Raw genomic sequence first — 13,031 nt, forward strand, 5'->3', positions numbered from 1 at the left:
CTGGTGTAACGTGAACCTGGGAGGTCTTGGGTTGATGGATGCGTGGAAAAAATGCGGCTTTTCATATGCTGGTGTACAGGATGGCTATGGTCTCATGGCATTTAGGGATTGGCATGCGAATTCACGCAAAGGTCTGATGGGCCACCAATAAACAAAACCTGCAAAAGTGATTCCCTAAAGTGGTCCTAGATGAGCATTCATGACTGGCGTCAAACGGAAATGGATATGCATTCAGTTAGTCCTCGCTGTCTCAAAACTCAAAAGTGCCTTTATGACGTCCACCGCGTCTCATTCTTTTCCCGTGGTATCATTGTCCAAACGCCGGTCAGTCCCCAAAGTTGAAATACACAGAATCTACGGCCGTGCCATACTAGTTGGCCGTCTTCGTAATCGTGCCGCTGAAGCGGCCCTTGCCAGGAACCATGACGCCATCCCTCTTGGCTGCTTCGATGACCTCTTCGTCATACCAGGATGCCCAGGTCAGGTCCATCCCGTATGCGGTCGCCAGGTTGAATCGCTCCTGCGGCGGCAGGAAGTTGGTGATCTTGGCCGCCAGCCGGTCGTTGCAGTGCTGCATGAACGGCGCCAGCTCCCTTCGCCGCGTCGTGATCTCTTGCGGCTCCTGCCACGGGGGGCGTAGTGGCAGCGTGTTGGTGTTGTCGATGAAGGGCACATCCAGCGCCACGTACCCACACGACTTGAACGACATGCTCTCGAGACAGAAGTTCTTCTTCTCCTTCCGCAGGAAATTTGCCCTGGGAATGAGTTTGTAGCCCTCGTCCGAGCTTGCAGCATCGTCCAGCCCCTCGTCATCGTCTTGCGTGGCCGTCAATTCTGCAATGCCAGGCACTGGTGCGAGCCGTTCGATAACGCCCGTCCAAGTGAGCAATTCTGGCACCCGCAGCCGCATGCTGTCCCAATCAGGGGTGACAGGGTCTGGTGCCTGTGCCAGCGCCGGTGCCTGGGCATTCTGGGCACCGACGTTGAGCGCTTGAGCTATTTGCGCCGGGCCCTGGGCCAGGATTCCGAGCGGGATATTGATCAGCTGGGCTGGAGCTGCTCCTGGTTGGTTGGGTGCGGGTGGCATCGGTGGCGGCTGGAGAGCCTGTGCGTTGGCCTGGACAGGCTGCAACTGCCAGACCTGTTGCTGCTGGGCCTGGGCCTGCTGCTGGGCGGCAGCAGCGGGAGCAGCCAGGTGCCCGTGGAAAAAGGCTGCATGGCCTTGCCGCCGTACAGGTGGTCCAGCCAGGGAGACGGTCTCCAGCTCCAGCTTCTCCAGAGACTGGAGGGCCATGGACCGGATCACCTGTAAGAATACGTGTGGTGCGCTGTAACAGTTCTTCAAGGAGAGATGCTCAATGTGCGGCAGGGAAAGCAAGAGGTCTGGCGACTTGGCGGCTTCGAGCGCCGGCATGTGCGCGGGCATGCAGAAGGGTGCGGGCAGGACGTAGTGGTTGCGCTGCGTGATGCCCGGGGCGAATTCGCCGCCGCAAATCCATTCAAAGTGGAGAAAAGAGATGTTCTTCTGTTTGCCAACGTAGTCCCGCAGCACGCGGTAGGCTCTGCCGACGGCATCTACAGGCGAGACGAAGGTGTCCTCGACACAGCCGGGTGCGACTTTGGCCACCTGGCGCCAGTCTGCCACGACTGCGAGGGCGACGTTTGTCAGGTTCGGCAAGCTCTGCCAGAAGTCCTGCCGCTGGAACATGAACAGGTGGCTGCTGGGTATCTTGGCGATCGTCAGGGTCGTCAGTGAGCTAAAGTCGTTTGTGCGGGCGTTGTCGCTGAGGGCAATGACGTAGGACTGGATGAGTGCCCGGTGAGCCCACTCGAGCTCTAGAAGCATCTCTTTCTGGGCTCGTGTCAGATTCTTGGGCTGCAGAGGGTGACCGGTGGTCGTGTCAGCCAGCGCCGATGCCACCGCGCGCTGGATCGCAGCATCTTCCGCATCCCCGTCAGCGGGGTTTGCATTGTTGGGATGCTGTTGCTGGGCAAAGACGTTGATGGCCAGATCAGGCACGGAGGCGGTGCGCTCGTCAAAGTCAATGTTCATCAGCGAGACGTTCTCCGTGTTGAGAAGCATGTTGATGGCTTCCTTGACCTGCTCCTGCGAGTAGCCGGCGTCCTTGACCATCGACTCCAGCACTGTGTACTTGAAGTCGCGAGGGCTTTCAAAGGCAAGCTTGCGGGCATTCATATTGGCCGACTCGGCTCGCGCCAAGCGCCGCTGCAGCAGCCTATACCGCAGATTGCGCAGGCCAAAAACTGGATGCGGCAGCGGCGGGCTTTCGAGCTGCTGGTCCGGCCCCAAGAGGTAGCCCAGCCCGGCGTCGCAGCAGAGGCCCAGCTCCTGGACGTGCTTCAGACACTTCAATGCCTCCTTCATTGATGCCGTCTCGTCGGCGGTCTGCTCGAGTCCTTCGAGTTCCGTATACCGATGGTACGATTCGTGGGGCCACCGGTAGATTCCCCAGTAAGAGGTGACGGCCTTTTGCGTGGGCTTGATGGGTGGATATGCCAAACTCTCCTCGTCCAGTTCCAGCGACAAGGCGAACCGCAAGATGTGGTTGCCAAAGGACTGGAAGATGCGCATTCCGCTGGCAAACAGGGTGTCGGTGCATGGCTGGGCCGTTTCCTCATCCTCCTCGCATGCCACCTTCCTCCGGGCCTTATACATCTCTGACCGGAACGGGACGACGACATTGCGAAAGTACTTGGCCGAGACCATGCGATCGAACTCGTGGTTGACCAGTCGCAGGCTTTTGACGTCGGTCCGAGACAGGTAGGTGGTGATCTCGTCAAAGATTTCGACAGGGACTTGGGCAGGCGGCCAGGTGAGCTGCGGCGGGTCTGAAGCCATGGAGTCGAGCCTTCGTCGTTTCCGGGGCATCTCCAGCGCGGCATCCCGTTCACTCATGGCCGTTCGGGTATCCGCTCATGGGTTGGATTGCCTGGTCGAGGCAATTCGGTCGGCAGGTGTCGTGGGTCGCGGGTGCCGGGGGATCGGTCGATGGACTTTGCCGTCGACGGCTGCACGGGTGTGAAAAGCAAGCGTGAGTCTATGTTGGGATCAAACGACTGTGTGCGAATGTTGCTAACCAGATGGTCGGCCAAAGGTTTGTTCGTAGTCGCAACGGAAGCTGTCGGGGTGGATCAGGCGGGAGCGGGTGGCGGCTGATCCGCGGCAAGAGAGTATGTGATTAAAAGGTGCTATTGTAACAGGATAAACAAATCGTGAGGTTTGGTTGGCGAGATTCGCCGAACGCTGGCGACTGAAAGGTTTGCAAGAACGAAAGCTGAAAAAAAAAGTACGTCTGGCCGAGGGATGATCGTCTTTGGGACGAGTGAAAGTGAAGTCACCGAGGGTGGTTTGCGAGCCACTTTTTTCTTTCTGGCGCCCTGAAGGAAGGGCACACGTACTCGCCATTGGCTGTTTGCAGAGACTTTGCACATGTGGCCGGGGCTTGGGCGGGAGTGGCATGGCATGGCAAATGTTTCGCTGCTCCAATCCCCTCATCCTTTGGGCACCCTGAGATACCTGCTGCCCACGGATCTGCCCCGGCTGGCGGGGATTTGCGGCACTGGCCGGGGGCCAGGTGCCGCCGTAGGTAAGCCTGGTAAGGCACTTCAGTGAGGTAGGTTTAGCAGGTGGGTCGGAGGGTTCAGACGCCGAATCCAGGGCATGGAAGCCTCAAAGGCTTCTGGAACTCGCACAGTCGTCACGATGCAGCTCGCTTGCAAACAATGTGACTCGGTCATTTAAAATTATCGCAATGTTATCCACCGGCTCAGTCAATGGCCGACCAGCTCAGCCACGGGATGCCGTGGAAATACATGATGGTATATCGAAAAGAACTTGTACATATTTCATAGAAACCCCCAACGCCTTGGACTAACACTATTTTTTTCTTGTTGCTGTTCCTGCCCTAAGAGGCTGCGGACTTGACGGGCGCTTTGCCTTGATAAAACCAGTACCTGGTAGGCTGTTAGCGATGCTGCGCAGACGGGACATGTTTGGAAAACTCACTCGGCAGCGTATTGAACTTCGAATGCGGCGGGCTGGCCTTGACAAGTAGCGGGAGCGCTGCCGCCAACAGTGGTGATGCGGTAGACCTCTTGAAGGTTTCCGGTGCTTCCCGCCGTCGTGAGAAGCTTCAGCCACGGCACGGCGCCCTCACCCTGCTGGCCCTTGGCCGCCATGGTGGGCGCGGCAATGGAAGAGTTCTTTGCGCACCATGCGTCACCAATCTCGACTCCATCGGTCGCGAGCTGGAAGAACGGGACGCCGGTGGTGGGGAAGATGTGGTGTCCAGAGATGGCAAGGCTGCTGGGGCCGAGTCGTTGTTGCTCGTCACTGTCGGTGAGGTTGAATTGCATCGAGACCGAGGGCAGCTTCTCGAGGAGGTCGGGGTACATGGCAGCCACGCAGCTCGCGTTGAAGAGAGTGGCTTTGGCGCCAGTGGCAACGGGCACAGCTGTTGCGTTGCTGGTGTCGCATGTGTAGTTTTGGGTGCCACGGCCGATGGCGACGTGCTTTAGAGTCAGGCCCGCGGACGGTGGAGGGAGGTCCTCGGCAGCTGGTCAAGTCAGTTTACGATTGGTCGACCCGTGCCAGTAAGGGCCACCCACGAGAAACCATCTTGGCCTTGGTCAGGTCGCAGACCGGTTCGGCTGACAGGTACTTGAGCGCCTGGACCTTGGTGGCGAGCATGTTGAAGTACTCGGAAATATCCTCAATGTTTCCCGGCAGGGCTGAATGGAGGTTGAGAGTGGGGTATGTGGGCGCCGCCAGGGCGAGAGATGCCAGGGTTGGCACCAACAGAGTTGCGGAACGCATGTTGGACGTTTTTGTTGATGGGGGCTGAGTGATGCGGTGTTGGTGTTGTTGGTCGTCGTGTGATTATGCCCGTTACCAACAGTCGAGAAAAACAGCCCAATTCCAAGCAAGGAAACCGAAACCAAGGAAAGTGAAGATAGGAAACAACGAAGAAACGGAAATGGAAAGGAAAGGAAAAAAGACTCGTCTCTGAATATATGAGCTAGACTTTGTGGTGGAAAACAAACGAGTCTCGAGGAGTCAAGCGGGCAGCCGCTTTTAATATACCACAACACCATGAACCATCTCTCTGGCGGCAAACAGAGCGACTGGCCGCTCTCCATTTTGGCAGGGACCGACCTGCCCAGACCGGCATAGTCTTGCGGTTCGGAAAAGATGGCGGGGAGGGGGGCCAGGGTCAGCCGCTGTGCTGTGCAAGGCAACGCGTGGGTATTCGCAGGAGCCAGAGACCAAGACTGGCAGCCGCCCTGCCATGCAACCGTACGACGGCAGAATAGCAAACGAGCCAGGGCGGGAAGTTGAACGAGAGCGAATGGAGTGGAGGGCGGGATGCACGTAATGTCGGAGTGGAGGGTAGCTGGTCAGCGATCTCCGCCGGGGTCTTCCAGATGCAAGCGCCCGGCCCGCCCAAAGGTTTGGTCGAAGTTCTTGAGCAGCGGGGCCACGTCTCCGCGGGCTTGAGAAACCACGATAAACATGCCGCGATCGAAGGAAGAGATTCGACCGGTGATGGCTGCGACGAAGGCACATCCGTCCATCTCGGAGCCCCTCGTCGCCCCAGTCTACAACCCCGTCTTCGTCTGCGACCCGCGATCCCCATCTTCAGCTGCCACAAGACGGCCCGGTAAACGGCTCTCGCGAACAGGGCGGCTACAGACCGAAATAGCACACCGCGTCAAGACTCGACTCCCATAGGCCCGTCGAAATTGCCAGGAACGGTACGACCTTGTACCCGTCTTCTCCCCGGCGACGCGCCCACGATGCAGGTATCCGCTCTTGTACATGCGTTTGCCGCGCCAGACTACGCTGTTGTCGCCGGCTCATTGGCTGCGGGCAGAGACCCCATTTGGGCTGCGGAGACGGGCCAGCGCCAACAGCCTTGGTCGAATGGCGTGCCGCTTTTTAACATCGGGTGGCAGGCCTGGAGAGACAACTCGATAAGAATAGAACTGCTTGGTGGAGAGCCACGAGCGGTCGATGCCCGGTACTTGTCCAAAAGATCTCGCATCTTGGCGGACGGTGCCGTTCCTGGGTATCACGTGATCTGGTATCTGTCTGTATTGATGAGATCTCACTAATGCCACATTCATATCCGTACATAGCCAGACGCCGCCCAATCGTCCAAATGCAATATCAAAACAGTGCGTACAGGCCGGCCGCGTCACGGACCTTGCCGTTACCAGCCTCCTGAGGCTAGTGCCCGTTGAACCCATCTTCGTGCCAGTCGCCGTGACCGTCGCCGGCCCCATGGACGCCGCCGGCGCCCGCTGCGGCGGCTGCTGCTGCCGACTTGCCCAGGTTGCTGGCGTGCTTCTCCACGTCGACCGTGCCGAGCCAGTATAGAGAACAGAAGACAAGGAGGTGCAATGCGACACAGTACGCCGCAAATAGATTTCTGCTCGTCCGCGAGGCCAAGACCATCCGCGTCACCGAGTACACCACGCGCTCCGGGAAGCTCATTCGCTTGTATGCCCTGGCCGACTCGCGCCCTCGGAAGGCGGCAAACGGCGAGATGTTCGATTCGTACGCCTTGCGGTACCTGTCCATCGTGATGCCTGGGTTTCCGGTCCCGCCAATCGATACCGTCGACGGGTTGGGATTTGACGAGTATGCCGCCGAGGACGACGACGCCGACGGGCCGGCGCGGTTGTACGTCGACACGTATCTCGTCTTCTCATACAGATTGAGGTTGTCCTTCTGCAGGGCTGACACCTCCTGTCGCAGTTGCGAGATGGTGCGGTGGCTCTCGGATAGCTCCCCCTCTAGTTGGGCGATCCTCTTCTTGAACCGGTCGCGCTGCGCAGTGATCATCGGCAGGATACCTGAGCCACCGCCCATCGGTTCCTCGCCAACCGTGCGAGGGTTGATGCCGCTGATGATTGACGACGTGGGCGACACCCTTCCTCCGACAGGCCTCCGCCCCGGCGCGACGGACGGTGCGTACCGGTTGAAGGTGCCGGCTACGGATGCGCCTGATGGGAAGGCATTTGAGGACTCCGACTGCAGCGTCGCCAGGTCGTTCTCGAGCCGCTCGTTCAGCTGCTGCGACTTTTCCAGGTCCATGTTGGTCCTGGACATCTCCTCCTGCAGCTCGGACAGCTTTGTCTGGAGGTCCTGGTGGGAGACGCGTAGAATGGTGAGTTCGTCGCCAAGCTTCTTATTACGCGCCAGCAGCAGCTTCTCAAGCGTGTCGCCTTGGCTCTTGGCCTCGGCGGCACTCTCGGTAGCCTCTCGCACATCGTCATCGTCGCCCGTGGAGAACTCGATGCTTTTGAGCACTTCGAGCTCTTGCTTCACGTCGTCGTAGTCGCTCCATTTCTGCACCTTGGCCCTGAGGTTGTCGCGCTCCTCCTTGAGCAAACCAACCTCCCTCTCCAGGCCGCGCAGCCTGCTGTCAAGGTCACGCTTGAGTCCCTCCTTCTCGACCCGGGCCGCGTCGAGCTTTCGGATGAGGGACGAGTTCTCGGACCGCATGCGCATGTATCCTGGGTCGTCCTCCAAAGCCACAGGGGCTTGCGATGGCACGGACGACTTTGCTTGTGCCAGCTCCAGCCGCAGCTGCTCGTTTCGCGCCTCGATCTCTGCCAGGCGCGCGCTCGTCCGGTCCAAGTCAGAGTGCAGCATCTCAATCTCGGCGCTGGTGACGTGGGCCTGTCCCTCTTGGTCGCCGTCGTCCGTCTTGCCCAGTCGCTGGTTGACCTCGTAGCTCGCCTTGATCTCGTTGAGCAGGCGTTCCTGGTTCTCGACCTTCTCCTCCAGCGTCTTCTCCTTGGACGCCCAGTTGTCCTTCTTTTCATCGAGAACAGCAACCCAGGAAGCCTCAACCTCCTTGACCCTGCTCTCCAGACTGCTTTCGAGCTCCTTCTTCGCCGCGGACTCGGTTTGCAGCTTCGACTCCGTCTCCTCCAGCTGTGTCGTCAGCTTTGCAACGGACTTCTGCAGGTGCTGGTTCTCTTCGGTGAGCTTCGGCAGTGTGTCTTCGGAGACGAGCATAGAGTCGACGGAGGCCTCGAGCAGCGGGTAAGGGTCGGGGGCATCGGATAGAGACGTGTAGGCTTGCAGGAAGGCGGAGTTGATCGACTTGGAGTGGTTCGTCAGGAGGTCGATGAAGGTTTGGTAGGCTGCGACAGTCAGCAAACGTCGCTACGCTGGGGCGAAACACGCACCCTTTAAGAGGCCCTTGATCTCGGACAGTTTCGTGGCATCGTCGAGCTTTCTAAAGTCCTTCGTCTTCTGAGCTAGCTCCTTTCGCTGGACGGTCGAATCCCTCTGGTATGCGACAATCTCGGAGGCGGTATTGTCGAGGTTCGAAATGAGGTTTGTGTAGTCAATGGCTGTCTGGGTTAGTCAAACGAATCCCACACGGCGGACAAGCTCCTTCTTACTTCTCCAGGCTGAGATGGCCTGTTGGAACTTGTTTCCCCCGTCCGGGATAGCTGGACCCGGCTTTTCGGCATGCTGGGCGTTGGCGTCGGCGGCCAGGACTGATTCGACGAGGTCTGCCATGTCTGCGTTGGTGTCTGTGGCGGTCGATGGTTCAATTCATCACTTCATCAAGAGAGACGCTGAAGACTGACTCCCGGGTCGGAGTCGTGAGCTGTTGAGCTTGCGTTCGAGTGGTTGTGTTTCGGCTGAGCTCAGAGTTCGAGAACGTGTTCCCTTTCCAGGCAACCAATCAGTGGGATGCAGGCGGTTTCCAGGGGCGCACAGGCAGCCAGTTGATCATCGTGGCTGCGGAGCCACCCCCAGGCGCGCGCCGCACATGCTAGGTTGCGCCGGTAGGCCGGCAACATGGTGCATGAGTCCACTAAGACGCTAGAGAACGGGCTGCCTACGTAGGGCCCTACGTAACAGAGGGGAGCTATGGATTGGAGCACTTGGAAGCCTGAACCTGGTGTCACCCACCCGCCAGCAACCAAGCAGCTTTCCACGCTGGAGCTTGCCAGCCTCAACGCAACGCAACAGCATCCGTACAACATCAATCGCATAACGACCTCGACTCCGCGCAAGGGCAACAGCAGACGATGGCGTAGCATCCCCGATGACTGCACAAGCGACAGACCATGACCTCCGAAGATCCAGACGACCAGCGCTCGTCTGCGTCTGGGAGCTCCGATGCGATGGCCCGCAATGAGGGACCCTTTGTCTTGCGCACGCTGATGGAGGAGGTGCCCCTGTCTGCAGACGGCCCAGGCGAGGGCGTCAAGATCAATTGCGTTGACTACCTAGGTGAGGCTCTTGTGCTGTCTCGGATTGGCCTTCACTGACACTTCTAGATCATAACCTTTACGTCGGCACGAGCGCATCCGAATTGCTTCACTTTGTCCAGATCCCTCCCGACCCCGCCGACCCAGCCGGACGACCTGCCTTTATACTCGCTTCGAGGCTGCGGCCGGCGTTTGCAGAGTCTAGCAATTCTCGCCCAGGTGTGCAGCAGATCCTGCTGCTGCCCAAGGTCGGAAAGGCCTGCATCCTTTGCAACTCGACCGTCACGTTTTACTCGCTCCCCGAGCTGAGCCCGGTATTCGGCACCACCCAGGTCAAGAACTGCAATTGGGTTGGCGGCGTGGACTTGAACCAGCCCCAGGATGACGATGGCGACCCAACCGCGGGCGTGTTTATCCTCCTGTCGTTGAACCGGAGAATTCAAGTCGTTAAAATAGGCGAGGTCGCCAGGGCCGTCAAGGTAATCATGCCCTCCATCTCACGCGACCACGACTGACCGCAGCGTAGAATATCGACGTGCCCGGAACGACGATATCGGTTCGCAGAGATTCTATTGCATGCGTGGCGGACGCCAGGAGTTACTCCCTGCTGGACGTCGACAGACAGCTTCGCATTCCGTTGATGACTATATCGTCCTTGGATGATTCCCAGCCGGCGGGGGAGATTGGCCAAGCCCAGGACATCGCTGGCAGCGCTGACGGAGGCATTCTGAGGAGCGTATCTGCGGCTCAGAACCGACCGCTCCTGTCCGCTGGAGACCCCCATGGACATGCAAGAAGCACGAGCCTGGGTGGCCTCCTCAGCGGACGCCGTGACCAGAGTCCGCAAGGGGCGGTAGATCGCGTGCTCCAGGGATCATCGCCACCGACCCCCTCGACCAGTCCAAGGCCTTCCGACGAGGCCCAGGTGCCCCCGCCGTCGACAGACAAGCCACTGCCTGCTGCGCCAGGGGCCCAAACGTCTCCGACCAAGCCGACGCCGGTGTTCCTCAAGCCACACATCGTCTCGCCAACGGCAGAGGAGTTTCTACTTGTCACCGGCACCGGGCCTCTTGATCCCGGCATCGGCATGTTTGTGAACCTCGACGGCGATCCTACGAGGCCGACCGTCGAATTTGACAGGTATCCGAGGGAGGTCGTAGTAGACGGCGGGTCGTCAGACATGTCGTCGTCCAAAATGGCAATCGCGGACGAGGAAGAAGGCTATGTCATCGCGTCCATGACGAAGGATTTCGATACGGGCCTGCGTCACGGGCTGGAAATCCAGCGGTGGGACTCTGATGGCACAGAGCCGACGGCGTCAAAATGGTGGCTCGAGATAGACTCGCCAGACACGGACGCCACGACGCCCCTGGGCATCAGATCCCTCATGGGCGTGGAGGAAACGCACTTTGAGGAGATTGTCGACCGGCTGTGCCAGAGAAAGTTCTCGCCCTTTTCCGGGGGCGGGCTAGAAAACCCGATATTCTCCCCGCGGAGTGCAGATGCACGCACTGCTTCGTCCTTGGAGCGGATGACCAAGGAGCGGGAGCTGTTCGACTCTGCATCGCAGGACGAAGACGCCCTGCCGGAAGGGTGGGAGGAAAGCAGGAACGCAGAAGAACGAGAATTCGCAAGACGCCTGGCCGACGCCAACTCGAAAATCGCAGTCTGGTCGGGCAACCACATCTGGTGGGCCGTTCGTAACCCCTTGCTGCTGCGGCTCGAAGCCAGGCTCGAAGCTGCTTGCGCACAGGACGGCGCTTTCAACCCCGCCAAGCTCGACCGACATGCAGTGTTCACGGTCCTCAACTCCTTCCGGGGCCAGGACGCCAAGTCAGAGTTGGAATTCGTGACGTTCAGCTACCTGCGACAGCGCGCCGGCGTTCTGCTCTTGACGAGCCTCCTTCACGCGGCGGAGGCTCCGTTCTCGGACGGCGAGCTGAAGGCGCTGGAGGAGGTCCTTGTGGACAGCAGCCTCGACCCGCGCGTGGTCCTCTCCCTGGTCCCCGGCCTGCGTAACGAGATCGTCGAGAGCCGGAGGGGCATTTGGATCTTTGGCGGGGTGAAGAAGACGACAGAAAACTACCTGGAGAGCGAGCACTTCCAGAAGGCGAGCCATTCGGTCAGTGACCTCGACACCAAGGTCATGCAGTTTCTGCGGCGCTTTTTGGCGGCATGGAGAAAGAAGAAGGGCTTCGGCAGCGTCGCCGACGAGAGCGAAGTCTTCCGGACAGTCGACGCCGCTCTTTTGCTGGTGCTTCTCGAGCTGGACCAAAAGTCTCCCAAGGGGCTGGCGAAGAAGAGTTCCTCCGTGAGGTCGGAGCTGTACGACGTCGTCGACAAGGGCGTAGACTGCTTCGATCGGGCGGCCGGGCTCCTAGAGACTTACCACCGCCTTTTCGTGCTCAGCCGACTGTACCAGAGCCGGAAGATGGCGGGCGACGTGCTCGCGACGTGGCGCCGCATCGTCGAGGGCGAGCGGGACGACGGCGGGGAGCTGAGCGACGGCGAGCAGCGCGTCCGCGAGTACCTCACGAAGATCAGCAGCCAGGCCCTCGTCCGCGAGTATGGCGTGTGGCTTGCCAGCCGCAATCCCAAGCTGGGCGTGCAGGTATTCGCCGAGGACAAGGGCAAGGCAGCCAAGTTTGAGCCAGCGCATGTCGTGGAGATCCTGCGCGAAGAGGCACCCGACGCGGTCAAGTACTACCTCGAGCATCTCGTCTTCGGCAAGGGGCATACAGAATACGTGAACGATCTCATAGCATACTACCTGGACATTGTCATAAGCGATCTCGAGTCGTTCCCGGAAAGCCGAGAGGCCTTTGCCGGCACATACACAGCGTACAGAGCGCTGCAGGCGCCCAAGCCGACCTATCGGCAGTTTCTCACGGATAACGCGCCGGAGGACAACGAGGTCTGGCACAGCCGCCTGCGGCTGCTGCACCTGCTCGGAGAGGCCCACCAGTACGACGCCGCAGCCATCAGGGAGCGCATCGCAGCCCTTCCAGACGAGCTCCTCGTCCCCGAGACCATCATACTGGACGGGCGTGAGCAGCGGCACGAAGACGCCATCCGGCTGCTGGTGCACAAGCTCGGGGACTACGACACGGCCGTCTCGTACTGTCTGCGCGGCGGCTCCAACATTTACAGGCGTCCCGACGGCAGGCGGGAGAGCACGCCGACCCACGACATGCAGGCGCGGCTCTTCCGCGCGGTGCTGGGCGAGTTCCTCGCGATTGAAGACGTCAGCGACCAGATCGAGCAGACGGGCGCGCTGCTCGAGCGCTTCGGCGGCTGGTTCGACGTGGAAGACGTGCTGGCCCTCATCCCGGACGAGTGGTCCGTCGACGTCGTCGCCGGCTTCCTCGTCACGGCGCTGCGCCGCATCACGCAGGAACGGCACGAGACGACCGTGACCAAGGCGCTCAGCTCCGCGGAGAACCTCCGCGTGAACCACGATCTAATCGTCAGGGTGGACGAGAAGGGACCATCGATAGAGGCGCCGAATTAGCGTGCCGTGTACATAGTTTGGCATTTAGACACAATTGTAGCAAGCGACACAATGCTATTGAGAACAGGGCTCGGTCCCGTATGGTATACACGAAAGCGCGCCATGGCGTGCCTGGTTGACGACAGCCGTCGGGCCCGTCCGCTCCGGCCACGGATGCGGCGGGTGGCCTGACTGTTCGTCGTGAGACACATGCCGGCATGGTAAAAATGCTCATCATCCGGACAGGCAGTTGTCCAGCCGTTTCTGTCAGTACGTT

The 13,031-nt window shown here is 59.8% G+C and overlaps 3 protein-coding genes across 3 annotated transcripts; 1 reads left to right on the forward strand and 2 right to left on the reverse strand.

Moving 5' to 3' along the window:
• Window positions 1-370: 370 nt before the first annotated feature.
• On the reverse strand, window positions 371-2,917 carry GCG54_00013088 (uncharacterized protein; the record flags this gene model as incomplete). Its single annotated transcript, XM_045412949.1, has 1 exon — window positions 371-2,917. One exon carries the CDS (start codon window positions 2,915-2,917, stop codon window positions 371-373), a length of 2,547 nt encoding a protein of 848 aa, XP_045256645.1.
• A 1,009-nt stretch (window positions 2,918-3,926) lies between these two features.
• GCG54_00013089 (Protein CASP) lies at window positions 3,927-8,563 on the reverse strand (the record flags this gene model as incomplete). Its single annotated transcript, XM_045412950.1, has 6 exons — window positions 3,927-3,975; window positions 4,028-4,577; window positions 4,630-4,861; window positions 6,311-8,178; window positions 8,224-8,391; window positions 8,443-8,563. 6 exons carry the CDS (start codon window positions 8,561-8,563, stop codon window positions 3,927-3,929), a joined length of 2,988 nt encoding a protein of 995 aa, XP_045256646.1.
• A 557-nt stretch (window positions 8,564-9,120) lies between these two features.
• GCG54_00013090 (Transforming growth factor-beta receptor-associated protein 1) lies at window positions 9,121-12,775 on the forward strand (the record flags this gene model as incomplete). The annotated part of the gene is made up of 3 exons (XM_045412951.1): window positions 9,121-9,286; window positions 9,334-9,743; window positions 9,791-12,775. The coding sequence occupies 3 exons, from the start codon at window positions 9,121-9,123 to the stop codon at window positions 12,773-12,775; spliced, it is 3,561 nt and encodes a 1,186-aa protein (XP_045256647.1).
• Window positions 12,776-13,031: the final 256 nt, after the last annotated feature.

Source organism: Colletotrichum gloeosporioides, assembly GCF_011800055.1.
Source record: "Colletotrichum gloeosporioides strain Lc1 chromosome Unknown consensus_115, whole genome shotgun sequence".
NCBI lineage: Eukaryota > Fungi > Ascomycota > Sordariomycetes > Glomerellales > Glomerellaceae > Colletotrichum > Colletotrichum gloeosporioides.